This window comes from Leguminivora glycinivorella, chromosome Z, assembly GCF_023078275.1.
Source record: "Leguminivora glycinivorella isolate SPB_JAAS2020 chromosome Z, LegGlyc_1.1, whole genome shotgun sequence".
NCBI lineage: Eukaryota > Metazoa > Arthropoda > Insecta > Lepidoptera > Tortricidae > Leguminivora > Leguminivora glycinivorella.
The window spans coordinates 36,390,777-36,409,385 of record NC_062998.1 but is presented as its reverse complement, the minus strand read 5'-3'; the positions used below and the strand labels follow the sequence as shown (position 1 = coordinate 36,409,385).

Genomic DNA, 18,609 nt, shown 5'->3' with positions numbered 1-18,609 from the left:
GGCTAAGTTGATCTGTGTAAGGTGTCCCCAATATTTATTTATTTATTTATTTAATACCGGGACAGCCAAAGCCCATACAAAGCGTACCCCTGAAACGTATGGGCGTTTTAGGCATAACACTAAATGGCGCTGTTTCGCAGCCTGGAAGTGGCAAAAATCATGTTCCTCAAATATTTTTGCGTGTTTTTATTTTTTAACCCCCGACGCAAAAACGACGAACACTAAGGGAACGTACCCAAACTACGTGACACGTTTAGGGGGGTCGTCAAAATACTACGCATCTTGATGATCAGTTCTTTTCATATACTACGCTTGGACACGCAGGGGGGAAGGGGGGCAAAAACGGCACAAATATGGTCACGTAGTTTGGGTATGTTCCCTAACATACTAGGCAAATTGAATATAACCTAACCACAAAATTAAAATTTTGAAAAAAAACCTCGACCGCGACCTTGTGGACCGATTTTCATGAACATGGCTAAGAACACTCCCGACTAACACAGCTTTCAAATAAAAAAAACTAAATAGAAATCGGTTCATCCATTCAGGAGCTACGATGCCACAGACAGACACACACACAGACAGACAGACAGACAGACAGACAGACAGACGGACAGACAGACAGACAGACGGACAGACAGACAGACACGTCAAACTTATAACACCCCGTCGTTTTTTCGTCGGGGGTTAAAAAACTTGTAAAAAGAGTGAAACGTACTCTTGAGACGGCGGAGAAGGAGGCGGCGAAGGAGTCGCACGCCTCGGACATGTATGTGGGGGACAAGTCCGCGATGGGCTCCTCGGGGGCATCCTCCGTCTTGCTCTTCTTGGGCTCCTCAGGAACCACCTCATCCACCACCGGCTCAGGCTCGGCCGCCTCTTGTTTCCCGCTTTTCGCTACGTCAGCGTAACTACAAAAATAAACATTGGTTATTTCTACTCACAGACCAACCCCTATAGACATCCATTACAAGACGACTCGCGGTCACCAGCCTTACTTGTATTTGCCATGATATAAGCGCGGGCGCTCGCCGTGCCCGATCAGTAACGACCAAGTAACCGACCCGAAAGCAGCTCGTGTTTTTCGCAATAAAAAAATTGAAAAAGGGTATTTTGATGCCTTAAAGATGGAAAGGTAACAAGAAGATCAAATTTAAAAACGGACGGTATTACATTCCACAAATAAGTCATAATTATAATTTATTCAGAGCCGGCATAGGTCAACTTACACTGGCTACGTACGCGACTCCCGTTTCAACTGGCGCGACTGCCTGCCGTCCTTGAAACGACCAATCGCAGCGCGCTAAACACATTCCCCTCCCGCTCCTCGCGCCCCAAGCACTGGTGATTTGTAGCGCGCACAAAATTTACAATATTGGCACTCTATAGGAGGTTCTCTGTGTTACTACTTATCAAACTCGTGGGGGAACACTGATGTCATATATCGTCACTACTTTGAAAAAAATCTCGTATCTCATGCTTCTCCTCAAAGTTAAAACGCAGTAAGTCTATATACATTCCATACATACTTACTACAATTTTCTTCTCATTGACAGACGAAGATACAAGTTTTTTTTTAAGTAGTGACGATATACCACAGATCAAGCAAACGTATCTACTTAGCCTGTCAAATGAACTCAGTAAAATCCACTGAGTTGTCCGTCTTTAATAGCAGCTTGCAGCTAGCTTTTGGGCGCCCATTTTTGTAAGTTGAAGTCAACAAAAATAGTACATTGTGCAACAAGGGGAGGAAGTTGAATATTACTAACGAGAGTAAGTTAAATCGCGACGGCTTGCCGGAGCGATTTAAAGACTCGAGTTAGTAATATTCATACTCCCCGAGTTACACACAATGTTTTTCATCACATTTGAGAGAAAAATACAGAGGAAACAGTTATAAGGCAAAACCTTCAACCGGCGGCGTTGCGACCAGTAGTGTATCTTGATCTACATCAGGTTATTCATATTGAATCCATTGTTTTTGATAACAAACACTTTTTGAACGAAAACAAACACGAAAATACCGAAATAAATTAAATGCAACGTTCAAAAAAGCATATAAATCATAAAATTTTACTAAAATTCTAGGTCATTTTCCATTCCTTTAAATATTTTGGTCTGTTGTACTCACCGTTGCCAGGCAACGGTGGGTGCCTCGCGGACGCCCGCGGTTAAGCGCGAGTAGAGAGCATATTGACAGATTGTAAATTATAACAATTTATCTAAGTTAAATTTTAAGAAACAAATGCAAAACACACTGAAATAATTGTAAAACATAAATAAAATGCATTTTATATACGGTATAATATATTTTATAGCTTAATAGTAAAATTTTGGTTGTGCAATAAAAATCCTTGGCAGATTGAAACATCCTTTGCCTGAAGTATTGTACGGATTGTATTAATTTTTAAAACTAAATCCATTATTCCCTTGGGAATAAAATAGTACATTATGCTTCAGTACACGTAGACGCAATGATACCTTTAAACAGCAAATGTGATGAAAACATTTTTAATGCCTCGTTACGTGATATTTAATGAGGAGGCATACTGACATTTTATTCCGCCAGGCGGCGCCTGTGCAAGTGCTTAGGCATTATGTCACTGTCATTCATATGTGAGAGAGAGACAAAACATATCATCTTCTCGCTCTCACGTATGAAATTCTTTGTCTGTGCAATGGACTAAAAGGGTAGCGCCATCTATCATAACCTTTGAGTGTGCCTCCTCATTGCAACAACAAAAATTATGAACACTCAAGGGCCTGAGGCATATTTAAAATCACAGGCAAGTAACAACTTCAGTACAAAATCTGACACGCTAGGCCGTCATACAAATAGATGAACTTGTTTCTTCTATCTAAATCTAATTCTTGTGGGGAAACATAGTGCGAGTAAAGTAAAGATAGCGACCAATAATGAAACGGCGAACGGCATGATGATAATCAATAAGACCAATATGAGAAACTTAACAGTAAACATGTATTTTGGACAGATTAAGTGGCGCAGCCGTATGATTTAATTCAATTAAATTTCGCTTGCGCTTCATAGAGCGAAAACTGAAGTCAAAAAATTACACAGGATCTATCAAGATTTTTTCGTAAACTTTGTTTCCGACGTCTCACAGATTATCTGCACTAGGGACGACCAATGCTACATCTAGTGTGTAATGTTACACCTCTGACACTGGCGATCAAATATATGAAAGAGGAGCGTTCTAGCACACAGTCTATGCTCGTGTAGGTGAACGCGTACTATGCTTGTATGAGTGAAATATGACAGGCCGAATGTTCCCGTTTTTGACAGGCGGTAACTGTGAGGTAACCGAGAGGGGGTGGGCGGCACTTTCAGCGGGAAGCGGGAATGGCCATACTGTACGATAGTACTCTTTATTATATTGTGGTAATGTGCAATAAATATATAATTGGGTACATTCACTTACTTTACAACACGATGTGTACAGACTACGAATTCTGGTTTCGAATTCCATTGATGGTAGGTAATGTAAAACCGTGACTGCAGCCAAATCCATTGCTGGCCTTTTGTGAGGAACCGGTAATAACAAGACGTCAGTTCGCCTTTTTGCATGACTGTAAAAAAAAAACAACAATATGATCAAGAAAGGCACTGGATGTTGCTTTGATAAGTCAGAGTGGCCTATTACCCATTTCATTGTGGTGTATATGTATGCTACATGCCACTTAGACAATTAGGTTAGGAAGAATTCATGAGAAAGTAGAAAGTTAACAAGAATATTTAAAATATCCCTTGTTTTGGCCTTGTTTTTGTCAGCTCTCATGAGTGTCGGTTAATAATAAACATGGGCATACTACGGACTGTCTCGTCTTTATTTACATACAACTTTATAATATCTTGTGGAATGCTTTTACTACGTTATGTGTTGAATTGGACTTCGATTCTAAGTTTACGCATCACGACGAAATATAAAGAGAGCTAGCCCCGAAGCCGAATGGCATTTCTGCGATGCGAAACGCCGCAGAAATGTAGTCTGGCTGTTTCGCGCTAATACGCAAGAGCGATAGAGATAGATAGCTACGAAAGAGATATTATCGTGAGCGTTTGTGCATTCGGCTACGCACACAGATCCCGTTCCTTAGATCGGTTCGCTTTATACTTCCTCAACTTTACTAGAGAATGAACTTACGAGCTTCATGGCAATTGACAACCTTCTCGAGGTCGTCAAAGTGGTAATAATCGTAGCCTGAGGTGCCGAGCACCTCGAACGGCAGGTAGCCGATAATGGGCGGCGCGCGGTGGTCGAGGAACAGGAACTTCCACTCGAAGCTGTGGCGGGACGTGAACTCGTTGCGGTTTGAGTCCACCAGCGACACGTCGCGGATCAGCTGCGGCGTGTGCAGGCGCCCAGTGCACACGAACAGCCTGCGACACGCATACACACGCTGTATGTCCGGCCATGATCAACTAGGCCATTGGTTCTCAATCACCCTAGTACACTTAGGGCAAGTTGCATCAACCACATTTGACAAACACATCATCGTCACGCAGCAGACGTCTATGGAACGTCCCATACAATAAAATTTAACGAACGCTTTAACCCTTAATTTGGCAAAGTCCGGTGGGACGGACAGGTGATAAAAAAAAATATTTCGCTTTTTAGGTAGAATTTTATTTAATTTAACATATGGAAAGAGACTCTTTTATGATACATGCTTTGTATAAAAATACTATTTGACCACTGTCAACACTCGTTTGACAGTTACTCGTCAAGATGGCACCGCATCAGAAGTCAACTGTTTTTAGCAAAATATTTATGCGTTTTTCTTTTGGTTTTTGTAAGAACAGGGTATTTCTGTTGTATAAATAATAAAATATATTACATAATAGTTGCAAGTGGTTATGTTTTCAATTTATTTCTCAATTTCTAATACTCATAATCATCATCTAAACAAGTTGTCCGCCGCACCGGACAGTGCCAAATATGTATATACTAAATACGATTTGTCCGCCGTGGCGGACTATGCCAATGATGCGGTGACACGTGTTGTAACAAATTATTATATTGTTTTGTTTATTATTTTGATTTTCTTGTTTTGGTGGCCTGCTTTTATGCTTAGATTTTTTATTTAATCCAACAGCGTGTGGTGCTGGACCAAGCAGTTAAAATTTTGGCACTTTTAGGTATACGTAGTGCGCGAATATTGTGAATGTTACATGTCGCGCGAGGGGCAATAAACATTAAAGAAAACCGGGTAGATCAAAATTTATAATTTCTTTGTCTGCCCCGAACATTGATATAATTAATTTCGGGTAGTTTTGTGTTGTTTACATCTTCGACGACATTTTGCTGGGACATCACTGTCACATCAGTCTGTCGTGATCACGGCCTGTGCAACCTGGCCAAAAAGTCGGAAAAAAGTTAAAATAATGATATTTGACTATAAATATGTGTCAGTTTGATTTTCATACAAAATTATTATATTTGTTAATTTTTAAAATAAATATATGTTAAGAAATACTTGTTTATTTTAAATGACCGTATGTTTGGCAGTGTCCGCCTCAGCGGACATATTAATTTATCCCAATATTTGGCAGAGTCCGCTGTGGCGGACATATTTTTTTTCCAAAACTAATAAATCTAGATTTTTTTAAATATTTTTCGGACGCTTTAAAAACACCTGTTATTCAATATATTAAGTAAAATCGGAAAATTTATGTCACCAGAGTCTCTGCCAAATTAAGGGTTAACAGTGATAGACGGTTTGGTGCAACCGAACCTTAGACTTTGAGCTTTATGAAAACTTATTTACTTCTTACAAAATATTGGCTTCATAGGTTCAGGGATTATTCTTACTCTCTCACGAGCTAAGTTAGAGGTAAGTTCTTACTGTTTTTTCTTACAAATGAATATCTTTGGGTTCTAGTACAAATATGAAATATAAAGTCCCTAGCCAACCTGTATGCGCTTTTTTATTCCTAGTTTTGCCAGACCATGTACATGGCAGAAGGTCGCAACCACTTTATTGAATTGTAACCAATTTCGCCAAATTATTTTGCACCAAAAAAAAAGCATATTTTACCTGGATTCGTGATCCGCTCTATAAGGCAAGTCTTCATTATCTAGCGGCTCTGTGTTTGTACCTTAAAAGTGAAACATATTCAATTAAGAGCAGGATGTTGACAATGACAACTTAGCCGGAATTCAGGCTAGCAGGCTTTTCTTAATTAGAATTGATGTCTACAAAACTGTTCGTGAATTTTCGTGAAAATAAGAAGGAAAAAAATTTCGCACTACATCAGTACAGAATACATTTGAATTACTATGCCGGTTTACAAATAATCATCGTAACTCTTAACCTATATTATGTAGAAACCATTTAATTTGAGGAATATACTACTACTGGCCTTAGCGTCTATTTCAGACGATTTATGGTGCAATGTCCGAGCCACATCGCTTTTGATGACTAAAGAGACCTATGCGAGAGTTTTGAGTAATTATGTTAACTAGAGAGGGCACCTCAACTTGATTTTGTGTAACAACACTTAGAGCCGATCGGCAAAAACGCGCTTAGTCTGTGCCGAACGGCTGTGGTAGATTGACGTATCGCAATGAAAAATATTTCGTCTAAATACAATACAAACTGCTCGGGAAAATCTAACAAAAGCCAAGGAGTGACTTTTCATACGTAGGTTTACTGCATTTTTGTTTAAACACGCTTACTTTTTAAAAAATATATCAATAAAAACTCATGCCGAAGCGCCATGTCGCGGCGGCCATGTTTCGTTGAAACCAAAGAGTAAAAAATGCAACAAAAGCAGACGTGACACGCAAGTTAGTTCAAGTTTCCTATCAAAGTTCTGTGTTCCTATCATACATTAAATTATATATTTATCGACGCAAAAAAAGGTTATTTAATTATTATTGTCAGAATTGCACAGTTTTCCGACATGTCGGTCTATAACAGATTCTCAATACGCGTGTCAAATTTCATGTAAGTATGTAAATGTAAATGCAGTACCTAACCTTCCTGAATGAATTTGGGTAGGTAGACGGTCAAGCAAATTATGAGAGTATAAAAACGCGCGAAATTCAAATTTTCTATGGGACGATAAACCCGCGCCCATACATACATGGATGTAGATAAAGTTATGTATGCGACTATACACAATTAGGCATTAAAACACAACAAAAACAACACTCATGTTTTAATGCCTACCATTATGCAACAGTCACATAAATAACTAATATCCAGTTGCGGCTACGTGTACACATGTACGCTCAGTCCGTATGCAGCTTTCTATGTGGACATTTAAAAAAATTGGGACTCACAGAGTTGTTAAGAAAAAGTTAAATCGCTGTCAGTTTTGCAACTATAATTAAGCATGGAATTTCAATAAAAACATCGTTTTTGTTTTAATTATGTAAATTATACTAAGCTAAAGCCTGTCAACCAAATTTTGGCAGTAGCAATGTACATAAAACTAAAGTATGGTATCCCTATGAAACGAACAAAAACCAGCCACAGATATTTTTTTTCAAGGGGCTCGCTCCTTCCTTACGAATTAGATAATGTATTAAAAAGGGACGGATATCTGCTAGTGATTTCTCTTTTTGGTGGGGTGGAGATTTCCACAGATAAGATACAAATGACACGCGAATTTCCACCGATTTTCAAAATTAGTGTTGCTAGCCCGCGATTTTTCAAATTTGCCGCCTTTTTCTAGTGACAAGATTTGGTTGACGGTCTATATAATCTAAATTCAGAACGTGAAAAAAGTTTAGTTTTAAATACAGATTTCAAGCTTGATTGTCGTTACAAAACTAACAGCGATTTATGTTTTTTGTTAACAACTCACGCTAATTGAGTCATAAATTAAAAAATGCCCATGTAAACCAATGTCACTTCTATACTACGACTTCTAATCTATGCACTCTATGCAGGGCTCATCATCGCGACCGAAACGTCGTAAGCGCCGAGTAAAATCGTAGCGCTTGCGACGTTACGGAAGCAGGCCATTGGTTCACACCCCGCATTCAGCTTACAGGCTGTGACACGTTCGTTGTTTGCTATAGCTCCTCTATACGAAGTAATAATTACTCAATGTGCGAGAGGGACATATTTTGCCACATAGCTGACAAGGGAAGCTTGCAACCGATTGCGACGTTTCGCTATGGTGTCTGGTTTGCGGCACTTGCTGACAAAAGGGAAAGATCCCTTTTGTCAGCAAGTGCCGCAAACCAGGTCTCATCGACGAACATGCGACCATCTCCAACGCACTTTCGCCACTCCGTCCGCTTCTCCGCGGGAGATGCTTGCGGAGGAGTATAATCAGTATTTAAATTATAAGCTCGTATTGTAGGACCCACATACAATAAGCTTTTTGCATAATTTTCATTTTCGGCACAAGCTTTTATCGCCGACTGTATTTTTCTTTCAACATTCATCTACTGCTCTCCGAGACGTTTCTAAAAACCCCTTACTTGAAGGGGATACGACATTTCATTACAGAGTTCCTATGGCCACCTTTCTGCTCCATCATCAGATCAGCTCCATGATACCATAATATTGAATTGTCACGTGATTTACATATGTGTGCAAAATTTCAGCTGAATCGGAAACCGGGAAGTGGGCCAAAAACTTGCAAAATTTGACTACAGACAGACAACGGGACAGGTATAAAAGTAAATAAAAGCAAAGTTGATGATACTCACGAAAGTGGCCACTGAACTCGACCAGCTCGTAGGACCTTTCGTCTCTGAAGTCCAGGGTGCCGCGCCTCAGGTGACACTGGAACCGTGTCTCGTTATCTAAAATTAAATACACTTTTTCTTGTAAACCTTTATTTATATTTATGGGCCCACTATACCTCGTTTTTTTTAGAATTAGAAATTTGGTAAACAAACAAGCAGTCATCATCAATCTAACTTCTTAGGACAAATATTAGATGTTATCAACTTTGACCAGAACGAGAACATAAACGGATCAATATTAGTTATTTTACGATTTTTTTTAAATTGCAACCACTTCATATGATTTCGCTAAGCAAAATTGGAGTGATTATTTATTTATTTATATATTCGAGAAACTAACTTCAGAAGACTACGTGACGGTGTTTTTGCAAGCCACTTTGGCCTGCCTGTGACTGATCCATTGCAGTAAACACAGTCGAATATGCCACCAAAAACACAGCACAAAATAGAACTTAATAACAAAGTATTATATCATAAAATTCTGTATGTTAATACAAAAAAATAACGTACCTAATATGTATAAATAAATAAATACCATTGACAGCTCATAAAATGAACCGATAGTTCCAAATGCCTGCTTTTGTAGGTTTTTAATATGCAACATTTCCAGAACAAAATTAGGAAATTTTAAATAATACGGATTAAAACAAATACTTTCTCTCGCGTTCTTTCTAATGCTAAAACAACATGAGGTATGCCATTGTACAATGTGTTGTCCCCCCCCCCCCCCTCTCCGCAAACACAAAAAAGTTGCATTTTCGGGAAGACGTTTGATCGTTAATCGATTTAATTTTAAAGAATACGATGATCTCAAATCAAATATTTACCAGCAATATCGACCCTAAAACAAACCTCAACCTCAATTGTTGAAAAGTTTTTGTTAATAAGGTCGGTTAGAATAATTGTTTTCTCTCTATAAGGAATAATGAACTACAAACAAGAACAATTGCATATTTTCTGAGAAATGCCACATTTATTTTACGGAATAGTATAAATTGTATACGTATAGGTACGTGTTTACAAGTTTTGCGTTCTGGTTTCGTGATTAAATTGTACGATTTCTGATTATTGAGAAATTACCTGATTCTGTTAATACTATCGTGATCGAGGAGTTATGAGGACTATTCTGGCAGGTGTTTTTATCTTAATACGCTTGAATAGGAAGTGTCACGATCTCCTTTATTGTAGCTATGATACCATTCGTAGGGCCCATTAAAAATAACGAAAATAAGTATCTTTATCGAGAATAAAACATAGGTAGCAATGTAATGTACATATATCCATGTACCTCTTTCGTAGTAATATGTCAGTATTAAACTTATATTGTTATTAATTCGCAATTGAGTCTCAACTTCGCTTTAAGTTATTCGGATACATTTTTTGATATGACACGTCGTGGATGTAATCGTACAAAAACTGCGTAGCGGTTCTAGCCTAAGGGGTCATGACCCCGGATCTAGACGTAGTGCTTGGAATAGGGTAATAGTCAATATAAAAAATCCCTTATTCCTGAAAATGAGCGACAGTCCTAAGAAACATAAGCCGAGGGTTAGTACTCTTTATGAAAAAATTGAGGCCACGACTGGATATTCCGTAATGCTAATGTTGTAGGGGATGTAACCCAAAATCCGGCTAGGGTACGATAGCCGTGGCATTAAAAGGGTTAAGTATAAAACAGACATGTAAATTAAGACATAAACACTCGCAGCATAGCAAGAAAAAAAAACAATCACATTCGCATTCACATTTCGCTCATATTTTGCAACATAACTTGCTAATATAAAAGGCTGAATGGCTTTCGTCAAATAGATAAATGTAACAAGACAGTAACAGCTTAGAAGCAGGGCAAAATGGCACAGCATGTTCTTATACAAATTAGAACAATATAAAATGCATGTAAGCTTAAATTATTTTTAACTATATTGTTTATTTTTCAGACTTTGAAATCTCATATATAATAATGAACTTTTATTTTTACTTGCACAGTCAGTCAGCCAATGTTACTTTTTCAGCATAATTAAATAAGAAATACAAATATAACTTTGTCAAATGATAAGTGTTTAATAGTATTGCTTCTGCACAGATGCATTGCGCTTTAAATAATACTATTTACCTAAACAAAATAGCATTATTTCCTAATGTAAAATAAAATACAAATCACAAATATTACTTCATTTACAAGATAGCAATAAAGTTTAACTTATGAGCAAACTATTCAGATATTTTTACCTTGGCTTCCTCTTGGTAATGTGTCTAGTGAAGCGGGGCCCTGAAGAATATTGTACAAAATTGGGTGATCTTCTTCAAAAGCCAAATCAAATATGCTTTTGTTTACCACATCACCCTGCAATTTAAACATTATATTTTTAACTCTATTCTTAATGATGTTAGATAAGTAAATTTGTCTAGAATCATCTCCGTCTTACCATATTGTGTCCCAATAATGATGTTATGCTCTCTGATACATAATAGATATGGCCAGTAGCAGAAAGAACCATCACAAATCCCTCAAGCGCTTCCAAAACTAAATATGTAAATTCTTCATTTGACAGAAATGCTGGTTTCCAGTCTTCCTGTACATCATGGACTCTTGATCTAACTGTAATTTCTGTAAGAAATTTGATTAATTATGAGATACATGGAATTATATTTACTAAGGGCTGGTTTTTCAATCGCCAGATAAATAATATCTGTCAGATAAATGTTAGCTGTCATTGTCATTTATACGTGTGATAAAAGGATAGTGATAACTTTATCTGGTAGATATATTTATCTGGCGACTGAAAAACCGGCCCTAAATGTTCTTTGATACTAATAATGCTATAGTATAAAATCAATTCAAATGTAGAAAATGTCATGCATAGATTGCAGATGTTTCTGCCAAACAAAAGTTGAAAATTGCTATGGCAATTCTAAAAGTTTGTTTATGGAACCTAAAAAGCAGGCTTTTTAGTTTGTACCATTTTCGAAATTTACATAGTCCATGTTGCTATCACAATTTTGACAAATTAAACAATTGTGTCAAAAACTGTCCAGTCGATTAAGGGGTGGGGTGTGGGGGGATTATGGTTTATGGGGTGACAAAGTTTATTAATTGACATACAAGGATACACTAATGAAACGATTATCCACCTTCTGATCCAGTTGGAAAGTATAACCTCGGACAAACAAAATCAACAATACCTTATCATCATCATCATCATCCTCCTTGCGTCAGACCGGCATGTGCCACGGCTCATGGGAGCCCGGGGTCCACTTTGACAACTAATCCCAAGATTTGGCGTAGGCACTAGTTTTTACGAAAGCGATTGCCATCTGACCTTCCAACCCGAAGGGTAAACTAGGCTTTATTGGGATTAGTCCTGTTTCCTCATGATGTTTTCCTTCACCGAAAAGCGACTGGCGAATATCAAATAACATTTCGCACATAAGTTTCGAAAAACTCATTGGTTAGAGCCGGGGTTCAAACCAGTGAACTTACCATTGTGGTTTTTCAGAAAAGATATAGTTGATTTTAAGACCGTAGATTTATCCATCTTCCGATTATTGGCAGACACCATACTACTCAGTTCATTGACTAGGAGATTGAACTGGTCTCGCCTTTTCTTCTCACTCATGTTTCTGGTCCTCCTAAAAAGATAACATGTCATAAATTGGGACACCCTACATAGATCAAGCTAGTTCCAAACTAAGCAAAGCTTGTACTGTGGGTACTAGGCAACAATATACATACCAATCATTACATATATGAGGGCTATTCCAAAAGTTTTTAGCTGCTCCGGTTGTATTCATGCAATTTGTATTTTTCTTATACTGTTTTGAGGGATTTTTTTCATTATTGACTAAGGTGATGTAGATTTGGGTTGTTTGTTTTCTAAAGTACGAAATATTAAAATTTGCAAGGCAGTTCATACTTTTATACCTACGGTGTTTTTATCCTTATGTTAACTATCAAACTTTAATTTCTGGTTTTATAAAACTAACAATAACAAAATCTGTAGTTGGTAGTTATCGCCATTTACTTTTGGCTATACCAGTGCCGGCTCATGCACTCTATCAGGGTAGAGCGAGTTTGAGTTTCGGCGCCCTTGGGCACCTAATCTATGGTAGAAAAAAACATCGTGAGCGCAGCGAGCGCGAAATTTTTTCCCCTTTTATACGTCCCTGGGGCTGATAGTAGTTATTATGTACATAACATAGGAAACAAAATGGCGTACCTAGTCTATCAGAGCAGAGTAGTTATATGTGCAAGTTGCAGAAACTTTCCAAAAAAATCTTAAATTTCATGAAACTTTCACGAAAAATAAAGGGAATTAAAATTGATGAAATGGAAAATACTAAACGCGAGCGAAGCGAGTGCGAAATTTTTTTTTTGTTGTCAGCGTCGGGATCGGGATACCACTACATGCCTTTAGGTTTCCAAGTGTTTTGAAATTCTCTCATCGACACGCTTATTATCCTCCTATGCTCCTTTGACTCATACAAAATTGCGCCTCTATGTGACTCCGCTTTGGATTGTCGGATAGATACTTAAATTTATACAACGACGTAACTTTGTCTTTGTCGTTTTCACATCGCCCTAGCAAAAGCAAATTATGAATGTTGTATATGGTGATATTGTGGTGCAACTTTTCAGTTAATCTGAATCACAATTACTGAATTTATTCCCGACCCCCTTCGCAATTTTGGAATATGTGGGTAGGGCACGCAATGTAAAAACAAATCTGGATTTGTCCGCATTTACGATTATTTACGATTTTGGTCCGGATAAAATAAGGTCAGCTAGAGCATGAAGATATCTCTGACATCTCTCATTAGCAATCACTGGGATGGAGGCCAGATACTATAATTGTAATGAAAAGTCTAAAGTGACAATTTTAAGTTGCCTTAAAATCACTACCGGAAATCGTTCTTTCCTGTCATGGATGTGGTCAACCCAAGAAATCATATTATTTTTTAAATACTTTTTGATTTTTTTCTTGGTGCCAAGTTTTTCCCTGACCTCCAAATCATTTCCCTGACTTTCCATGACCACTATGAGCTTCCCTGACTTTTCCCTGACTTTCCCTGACTTTCCAGAAAGTGGACACCCTGTGTTTATTTACGTATAATTGGGCTTGATTACGTAAATATAATAGTGACTTAGTGGAGGGTGACAAATAAGCCATATCCTAAACCATGAATAACAGATGTTTACAAATAAGTACATCAAATAAACCTTACGTGCAGTAATTCATGTATGGAAAATAGCAGAAAGACACTATTGATGATTGGATACCAAATTTGATTATTTATAAAAAAAATCAATGTTTTTCTAAGAAGTTAGAAATTCCATACAAAACAACTTTTGGTAATAAAAATATAATAAATTACTTATTCACATTAGTCTCATAATCTGTATTGGAATATCCCACAGAATAGTATAACATTTATTCAAATCACATGAGTAGAGCCTGAGCCTCTTTGATCTTTTGGACAAACCCTCGTATACATACCTATATAATATAAATAGAGTTGTGCCGTTCTCGGGAACATTCTCATTTTACTATGGAGAATATTCTCCTGAGAGAACATTTCCCATACAAATGGGAGAACATTCTCGGGAACGGCACAACTCTAAATATAACCATAAATATCTATGTTCTTCAAACAATTGCATCCCTTACCGGGATTTGAACCAAGGACCATCGACTTAGAAGGCAGGATTGCTACCGACTAGGCTACACTGGTTGGGAAAGGTCATGTGAGTCATGTACTTTGCTTAAGTTTCATGTGCTAGTACATTTACTTTCATGTTTCGCAAATCCTTCACTTGTGAGCTCCAGCAGTATGCATAAGCCAGTTTAGAAAACCCTACACTATAGGTTTTTATTACCAAGTTCAATTGTTTAGCAAAGGCAACTTACTGTTTTTTTTTACAAACTATGCAACATGTTATAAGGCATTCCTTGAAACTATACCTAAATAATGTGAAACATGATTATCTGATAATGAAATGCTACTATTTTAATACTGTACACAATTTTATTCAGTGTTTTAGTTGCTTACAGATTTTTTTGTTTGATTGTAATGTGGGCTAATATGATTTACAATAAGTACTATATTACAGGTCAAGTTTGTTGTTTCCAACAATCAACAATAAACAATTTGTGGTGCACTTACCTTTTGGAGTCATCTTTATCATCTCCGTCGTCTTCCATTTTGCTAAGCGGCAGGGCGAGTTTTAGGTATCGAAAGAACAATTTTACAACATTGCACTAACTACGATGAAGTTGTAGTGTGCATAATAAGTCGTCGTCGGCTGGGTTGCAATCTTATCGCGGTAACTGATATAACACGACAACATAAGATATTGTTTCTGTAGAAAATAGGTATTATAATAATGTCCACCGTATTCCAAATCCTGCGATTCCTGCGTGCGTATCACTGTCCACATATATTTTTATCACTGCCAGCAAGATATAGAAGTCAAAACTAGTTCTATTGAAGTTCAAAAGCTATCACTGCTACTATTTAGGCAATGACTAAACGATTATAATAAATTGCACAGTAATTCACAATAAGATAAATATTTTCAACAGGAATGAAGTACTCATGAATGATCTTTCATACAGAAGATCGGAAGAAAACCATCCATAGACAAAGTACACATGATTATTTTTTTATGTTGTTCCTAAAGGGCTGTCTGTACAGAAAATTGTACTTCTATCGTATTATTTTATAAGTTGCGATTAAATTCAAATATAGCATCTCTGTCCAAAAAATATTTTTGTTAACGAATTATCCCTGATCATATTAACTATTGAAATATATTTAACCACTTGTCTTTGATTTTAACCTTTACATGAAACTTGCCCTTAAATTGTCTATGGTTCATTTGACATTGACAACTTCATTTTTGTCCCCTCCTATTTGCTCCTTCCTTCAATTTCCCACCATCTTATTCGTCACCGTCAGTTAGTTCTGATAAGTGTCCGGTAGGACGTGGTTGTGTGAATCTATAAATAGTTTTCAGATTTACAGTTTTTAAACATCCTGGTTACCCAAAACAAAAGCGAAGTTTATATCATGTGGCCTCCGGTTAGCGAGCTTCTAATGCCGTTACCAACTACTACAACCGAGGTAACATAGTAAATAGTTTTACTTTAAAGTCCCCTTATGAAATCTCGACGAATTGGTATAGGTATACAAGATCATTTTTACGTTATAGAATAATGTTACGTAATTGTAAGTGGTATTAGACTCCTGGTGAGCTATTAAAGAACGAAATCCTCGCCACGTGGTTATTACGTAAGAAAATTATGTAAGGATTAAGCTTAGGGATGATTTAATCGAGCCGGCGGCGTCGAATGACCGTTATTAACCGTTTCAAAAGTGATAGTCTGTAGTTTTCAAACTATTTTTATAATCTTTTTAACTGACTCATATGCATTATTAAAATGTATTGTAAGGGATATTGAACAGTATAAGTTTAGTATGGTAGATCGGCGGTGCCGGCTCCACCGCGAGCGAAGCGGCGTGAGAGTTGTGTCGTAAACAGTATGGTGTTGGTGTAAACATAAATAATCGGCAGGCGCCTAAAGCGCAACTAGTGAGCGAACTTGAAAAACTCCCTACACATTTCTTCACATCCAAGTGCATTCAGAGAAATATAATTAGCACACAACTTAGTTCGATAAACTTCGCTGCGTCCCTATCGCACTTACAAATACCTACTTAGTCCGAAAAGGACATTATGATTTCAATTACGTAGTGACTTAATAAGATTGCAATCACAAAACTATTTGTTTCAATATCGAGCAAATTCAACAACAAAATCTTTCGTGTGCACATTCCGAGCGCCTCGTAGGTAGTCGTTGCGTTTGAACGATACGCTAACGAGTAGGCTTGTGACGAGTAGATTTTTAGTCCTACCCTCATTGAGTTCAATCCCTTGGGCCCTAATCCAGAAGTACAGTTGCCATAATAGCTAAAACATAACCGGAGATCAAGCGCTCATAGTGTGCAAGTGTTAAGCTGACATCATAGTAAGTGATACGGTCGTAGTTACGCAAAAACGTGCCAGTCCATCTGAAATAGTCATCAAAATGAAAGACTTTTGTTTTTAACCCCCCGCAAAAACGACGGGGTGTTATAAGTTTGACGTGTCTGTCTGTCTGTCTGTGGCATCGTAGCTCCCGAACGGATGAACCGATTTAATTTTTTTTTGTTTGAAATCTGAGTTAGTCGTAGTAGTAGGGTTTTTTCAAAATTTTAATTTTTTCATACAAGGTCTACTTAATGACACTCACGTGGATTGGAACCATTTGGAACGTTTTTGCGAAAACTACGTCCATACTACCTTCCTTTCTCTTTCTAACTCATATCATCCCAATAAACAATGAGATTAATGCAACTGCACTACATATTATGTACGTAGGTAGTAGGTAGGTACTCTATTTATGTAGCTGGCGCACTGTTATATTTAATATTCGTTAGTTGCAAAGAGGGTCGAGTATTATAGAGAGTTACTGTGAAAGTAAAATGTGTAAGACAGCCATATCTCGACACAGGCTTAAAACTTTTGAACCCCAGTTTTGACAATTTGACCCATATTCTTAGCTCGATATTTAAAATGTCAAATATTAATATTAGCGCCAAGGTGAAAAAATGGATACATCTCTTTGTAGTCGACTGTACAAGCTTTGCTTAGTTTGGGGCTAGGTTGCTCTAAGTAAGGTGTCCCCCAATATTTATTTTATTTATTTATTTTTATATGAAGTAGAGATGGGCCGAATATTCGGTAAATATTCGGTATTCGGCCGAATAGTTCGGTTATATTGCCGAATATTTACCGAATAAACAAAGTAAATTAATAGCGTAAGTTGTTTCGTAATTCATCGGATAATGACATCCTATTTCAGGATTCTAAGGAACCACCAAAGGGATTTAAATATGCGTTAAAATATATATACCTAAAATAATTAATTAATTATGTAAAAAAGTGAAATAACCCAGCTTAACATACAAAAACCAAAATTTTGTTATGCACCAAATTAAGTATAGGAACATTAAGAGCCTTAGTACTCATTACTAACCAATCATTGAAAAGTTTTAAACTCTAAGGATTTAAAATATGGCGGAACCGAATATTCGGCCGAATGTTCGGTTCGGTAACAGCTGAACCGAATGTTCGGCCGAATATTCGTATTCGGCAAAGTCCGTATTCGGCCCATCTCTAATATGAAGGTATCTAACCTAATCGATAGCAAATTATACATGTAACGAGCGCACTGGGAGTGAATAGGTGCCTATAATGACTAATCTAAGTAGGTATACCACTAAAAGCTCGGCCACACATGCGCGTTTTGATAGCGTAGGCGGAGCGGTAGCGGAGCGCAACGATAGCGGTGCGCCGGACGAACGCTGGCGTTGAGCCCAGCGGACGCCGGCGGGAACTAACGAGCGCGGATTGCGAGCAAAATGCGCGCGGATTGCGAGCGGAACGCAGCGTTCCGCCAGAGCACCGCTATCATTGTGCTCTGCTAACGCTCCGCTGAAGCTACGATATCAAAACGCTTTATGTGTTTCGGAGGCTTAACCTCATACCTTGACCACTCTAAAAGAAGAGTGGAAGAGAAGTATTTTTGAGTAGGTATTAACTGGGCCATTTTTTTCAAAGTTACCACCCCACTTTTTTTGTAACATGGATATTTTTTACGCGATTAATACTCAGAATCGCGAGCTCTTTCGATCCTGATAGGAGAAAAAAAATGTCCCAAGATCCATACATTTTTTCGAACCTTCCATTCCGTTACCGCCATACAAAATGTGTGGAAAAATGGTAACGGAATGGGAAAAAACCTTGGGACACTTTTTTCTCCCATTAGAATTGAAAGAG

At 37.6% G+C, this 18,609-nt stretch overlaps 2 protein-coding genes across 8 annotated transcripts in view; one reads left to right on the top strand and one right to left on the bottom strand.

The window, feature by feature from the left end:
- Nucleotides 1–15,328, bottom strand: part of LOC125241009 (circadian locomoter output cycles protein kaput) — a 31,224-nt gene extending 15,896 nt beyond the window's left edge. For all 7 annotated transcript variants that reach the window (XM_048149270.1, XM_048149271.1, XM_048149272.1 and 4 more), the window contains exons 1-9: nucleotides 14,892–15,328; nucleotides 12,211–12,359; nucleotides 11,156–11,337; nucleotides 10,959–11,073; nucleotides 8,691–8,786; nucleotides 6,058–6,118; nucleotides 4,164–4,399; nucleotides 3,441–3,588; nucleotides 719–911 (exon numbers count right to left, since the gene is read on the bottom strand). In XM_048149270.1, coding sequence (XP_048005227.1) covers nucleotides 719–911; nucleotides 3,441–3,588; nucleotides 4,164–4,399; nucleotides 6,058–6,118; nucleotides 8,691–8,786; nucleotides 10,959–11,073; nucleotides 11,156–11,337; nucleotides 12,211–12,359; nucleotides 14,892–14,929 — 1,218 coding nt within the window. In that variant the 5' untranslated portion in view covers nucleotides 14,930–15,328. The remainder of the gene's footprint in view (nucleotides 1–718; nucleotides 912–3,440; nucleotides 3,589–4,163; nucleotides 4,400–6,057; nucleotides 6,119–8,690; nucleotides 8,787–10,958; nucleotides 11,074–11,155; nucleotides 11,338–12,210; nucleotides 12,360–14,891) is intronic.
- A 379-nt stretch (nucleotides 15,329–15,707) lies between these two features.
- LOC125241171 overlaps nucleotides 15,708–18,609 on the top strand; it is a 38,914-nt gene continuing 36,012 nt past the window's right edge. The window contains exon 1 of the mRNA XM_048149519.1: nucleotides 15,708–15,851. Coding sequence (XP_048005476.1) covers nucleotides 15,798–15,851 — 54 coding nt within the window. The 5' untranslated portion in view covers nucleotides 15,708–15,797. The remainder of the gene's footprint in view (nucleotides 15,852–18,609) is intronic.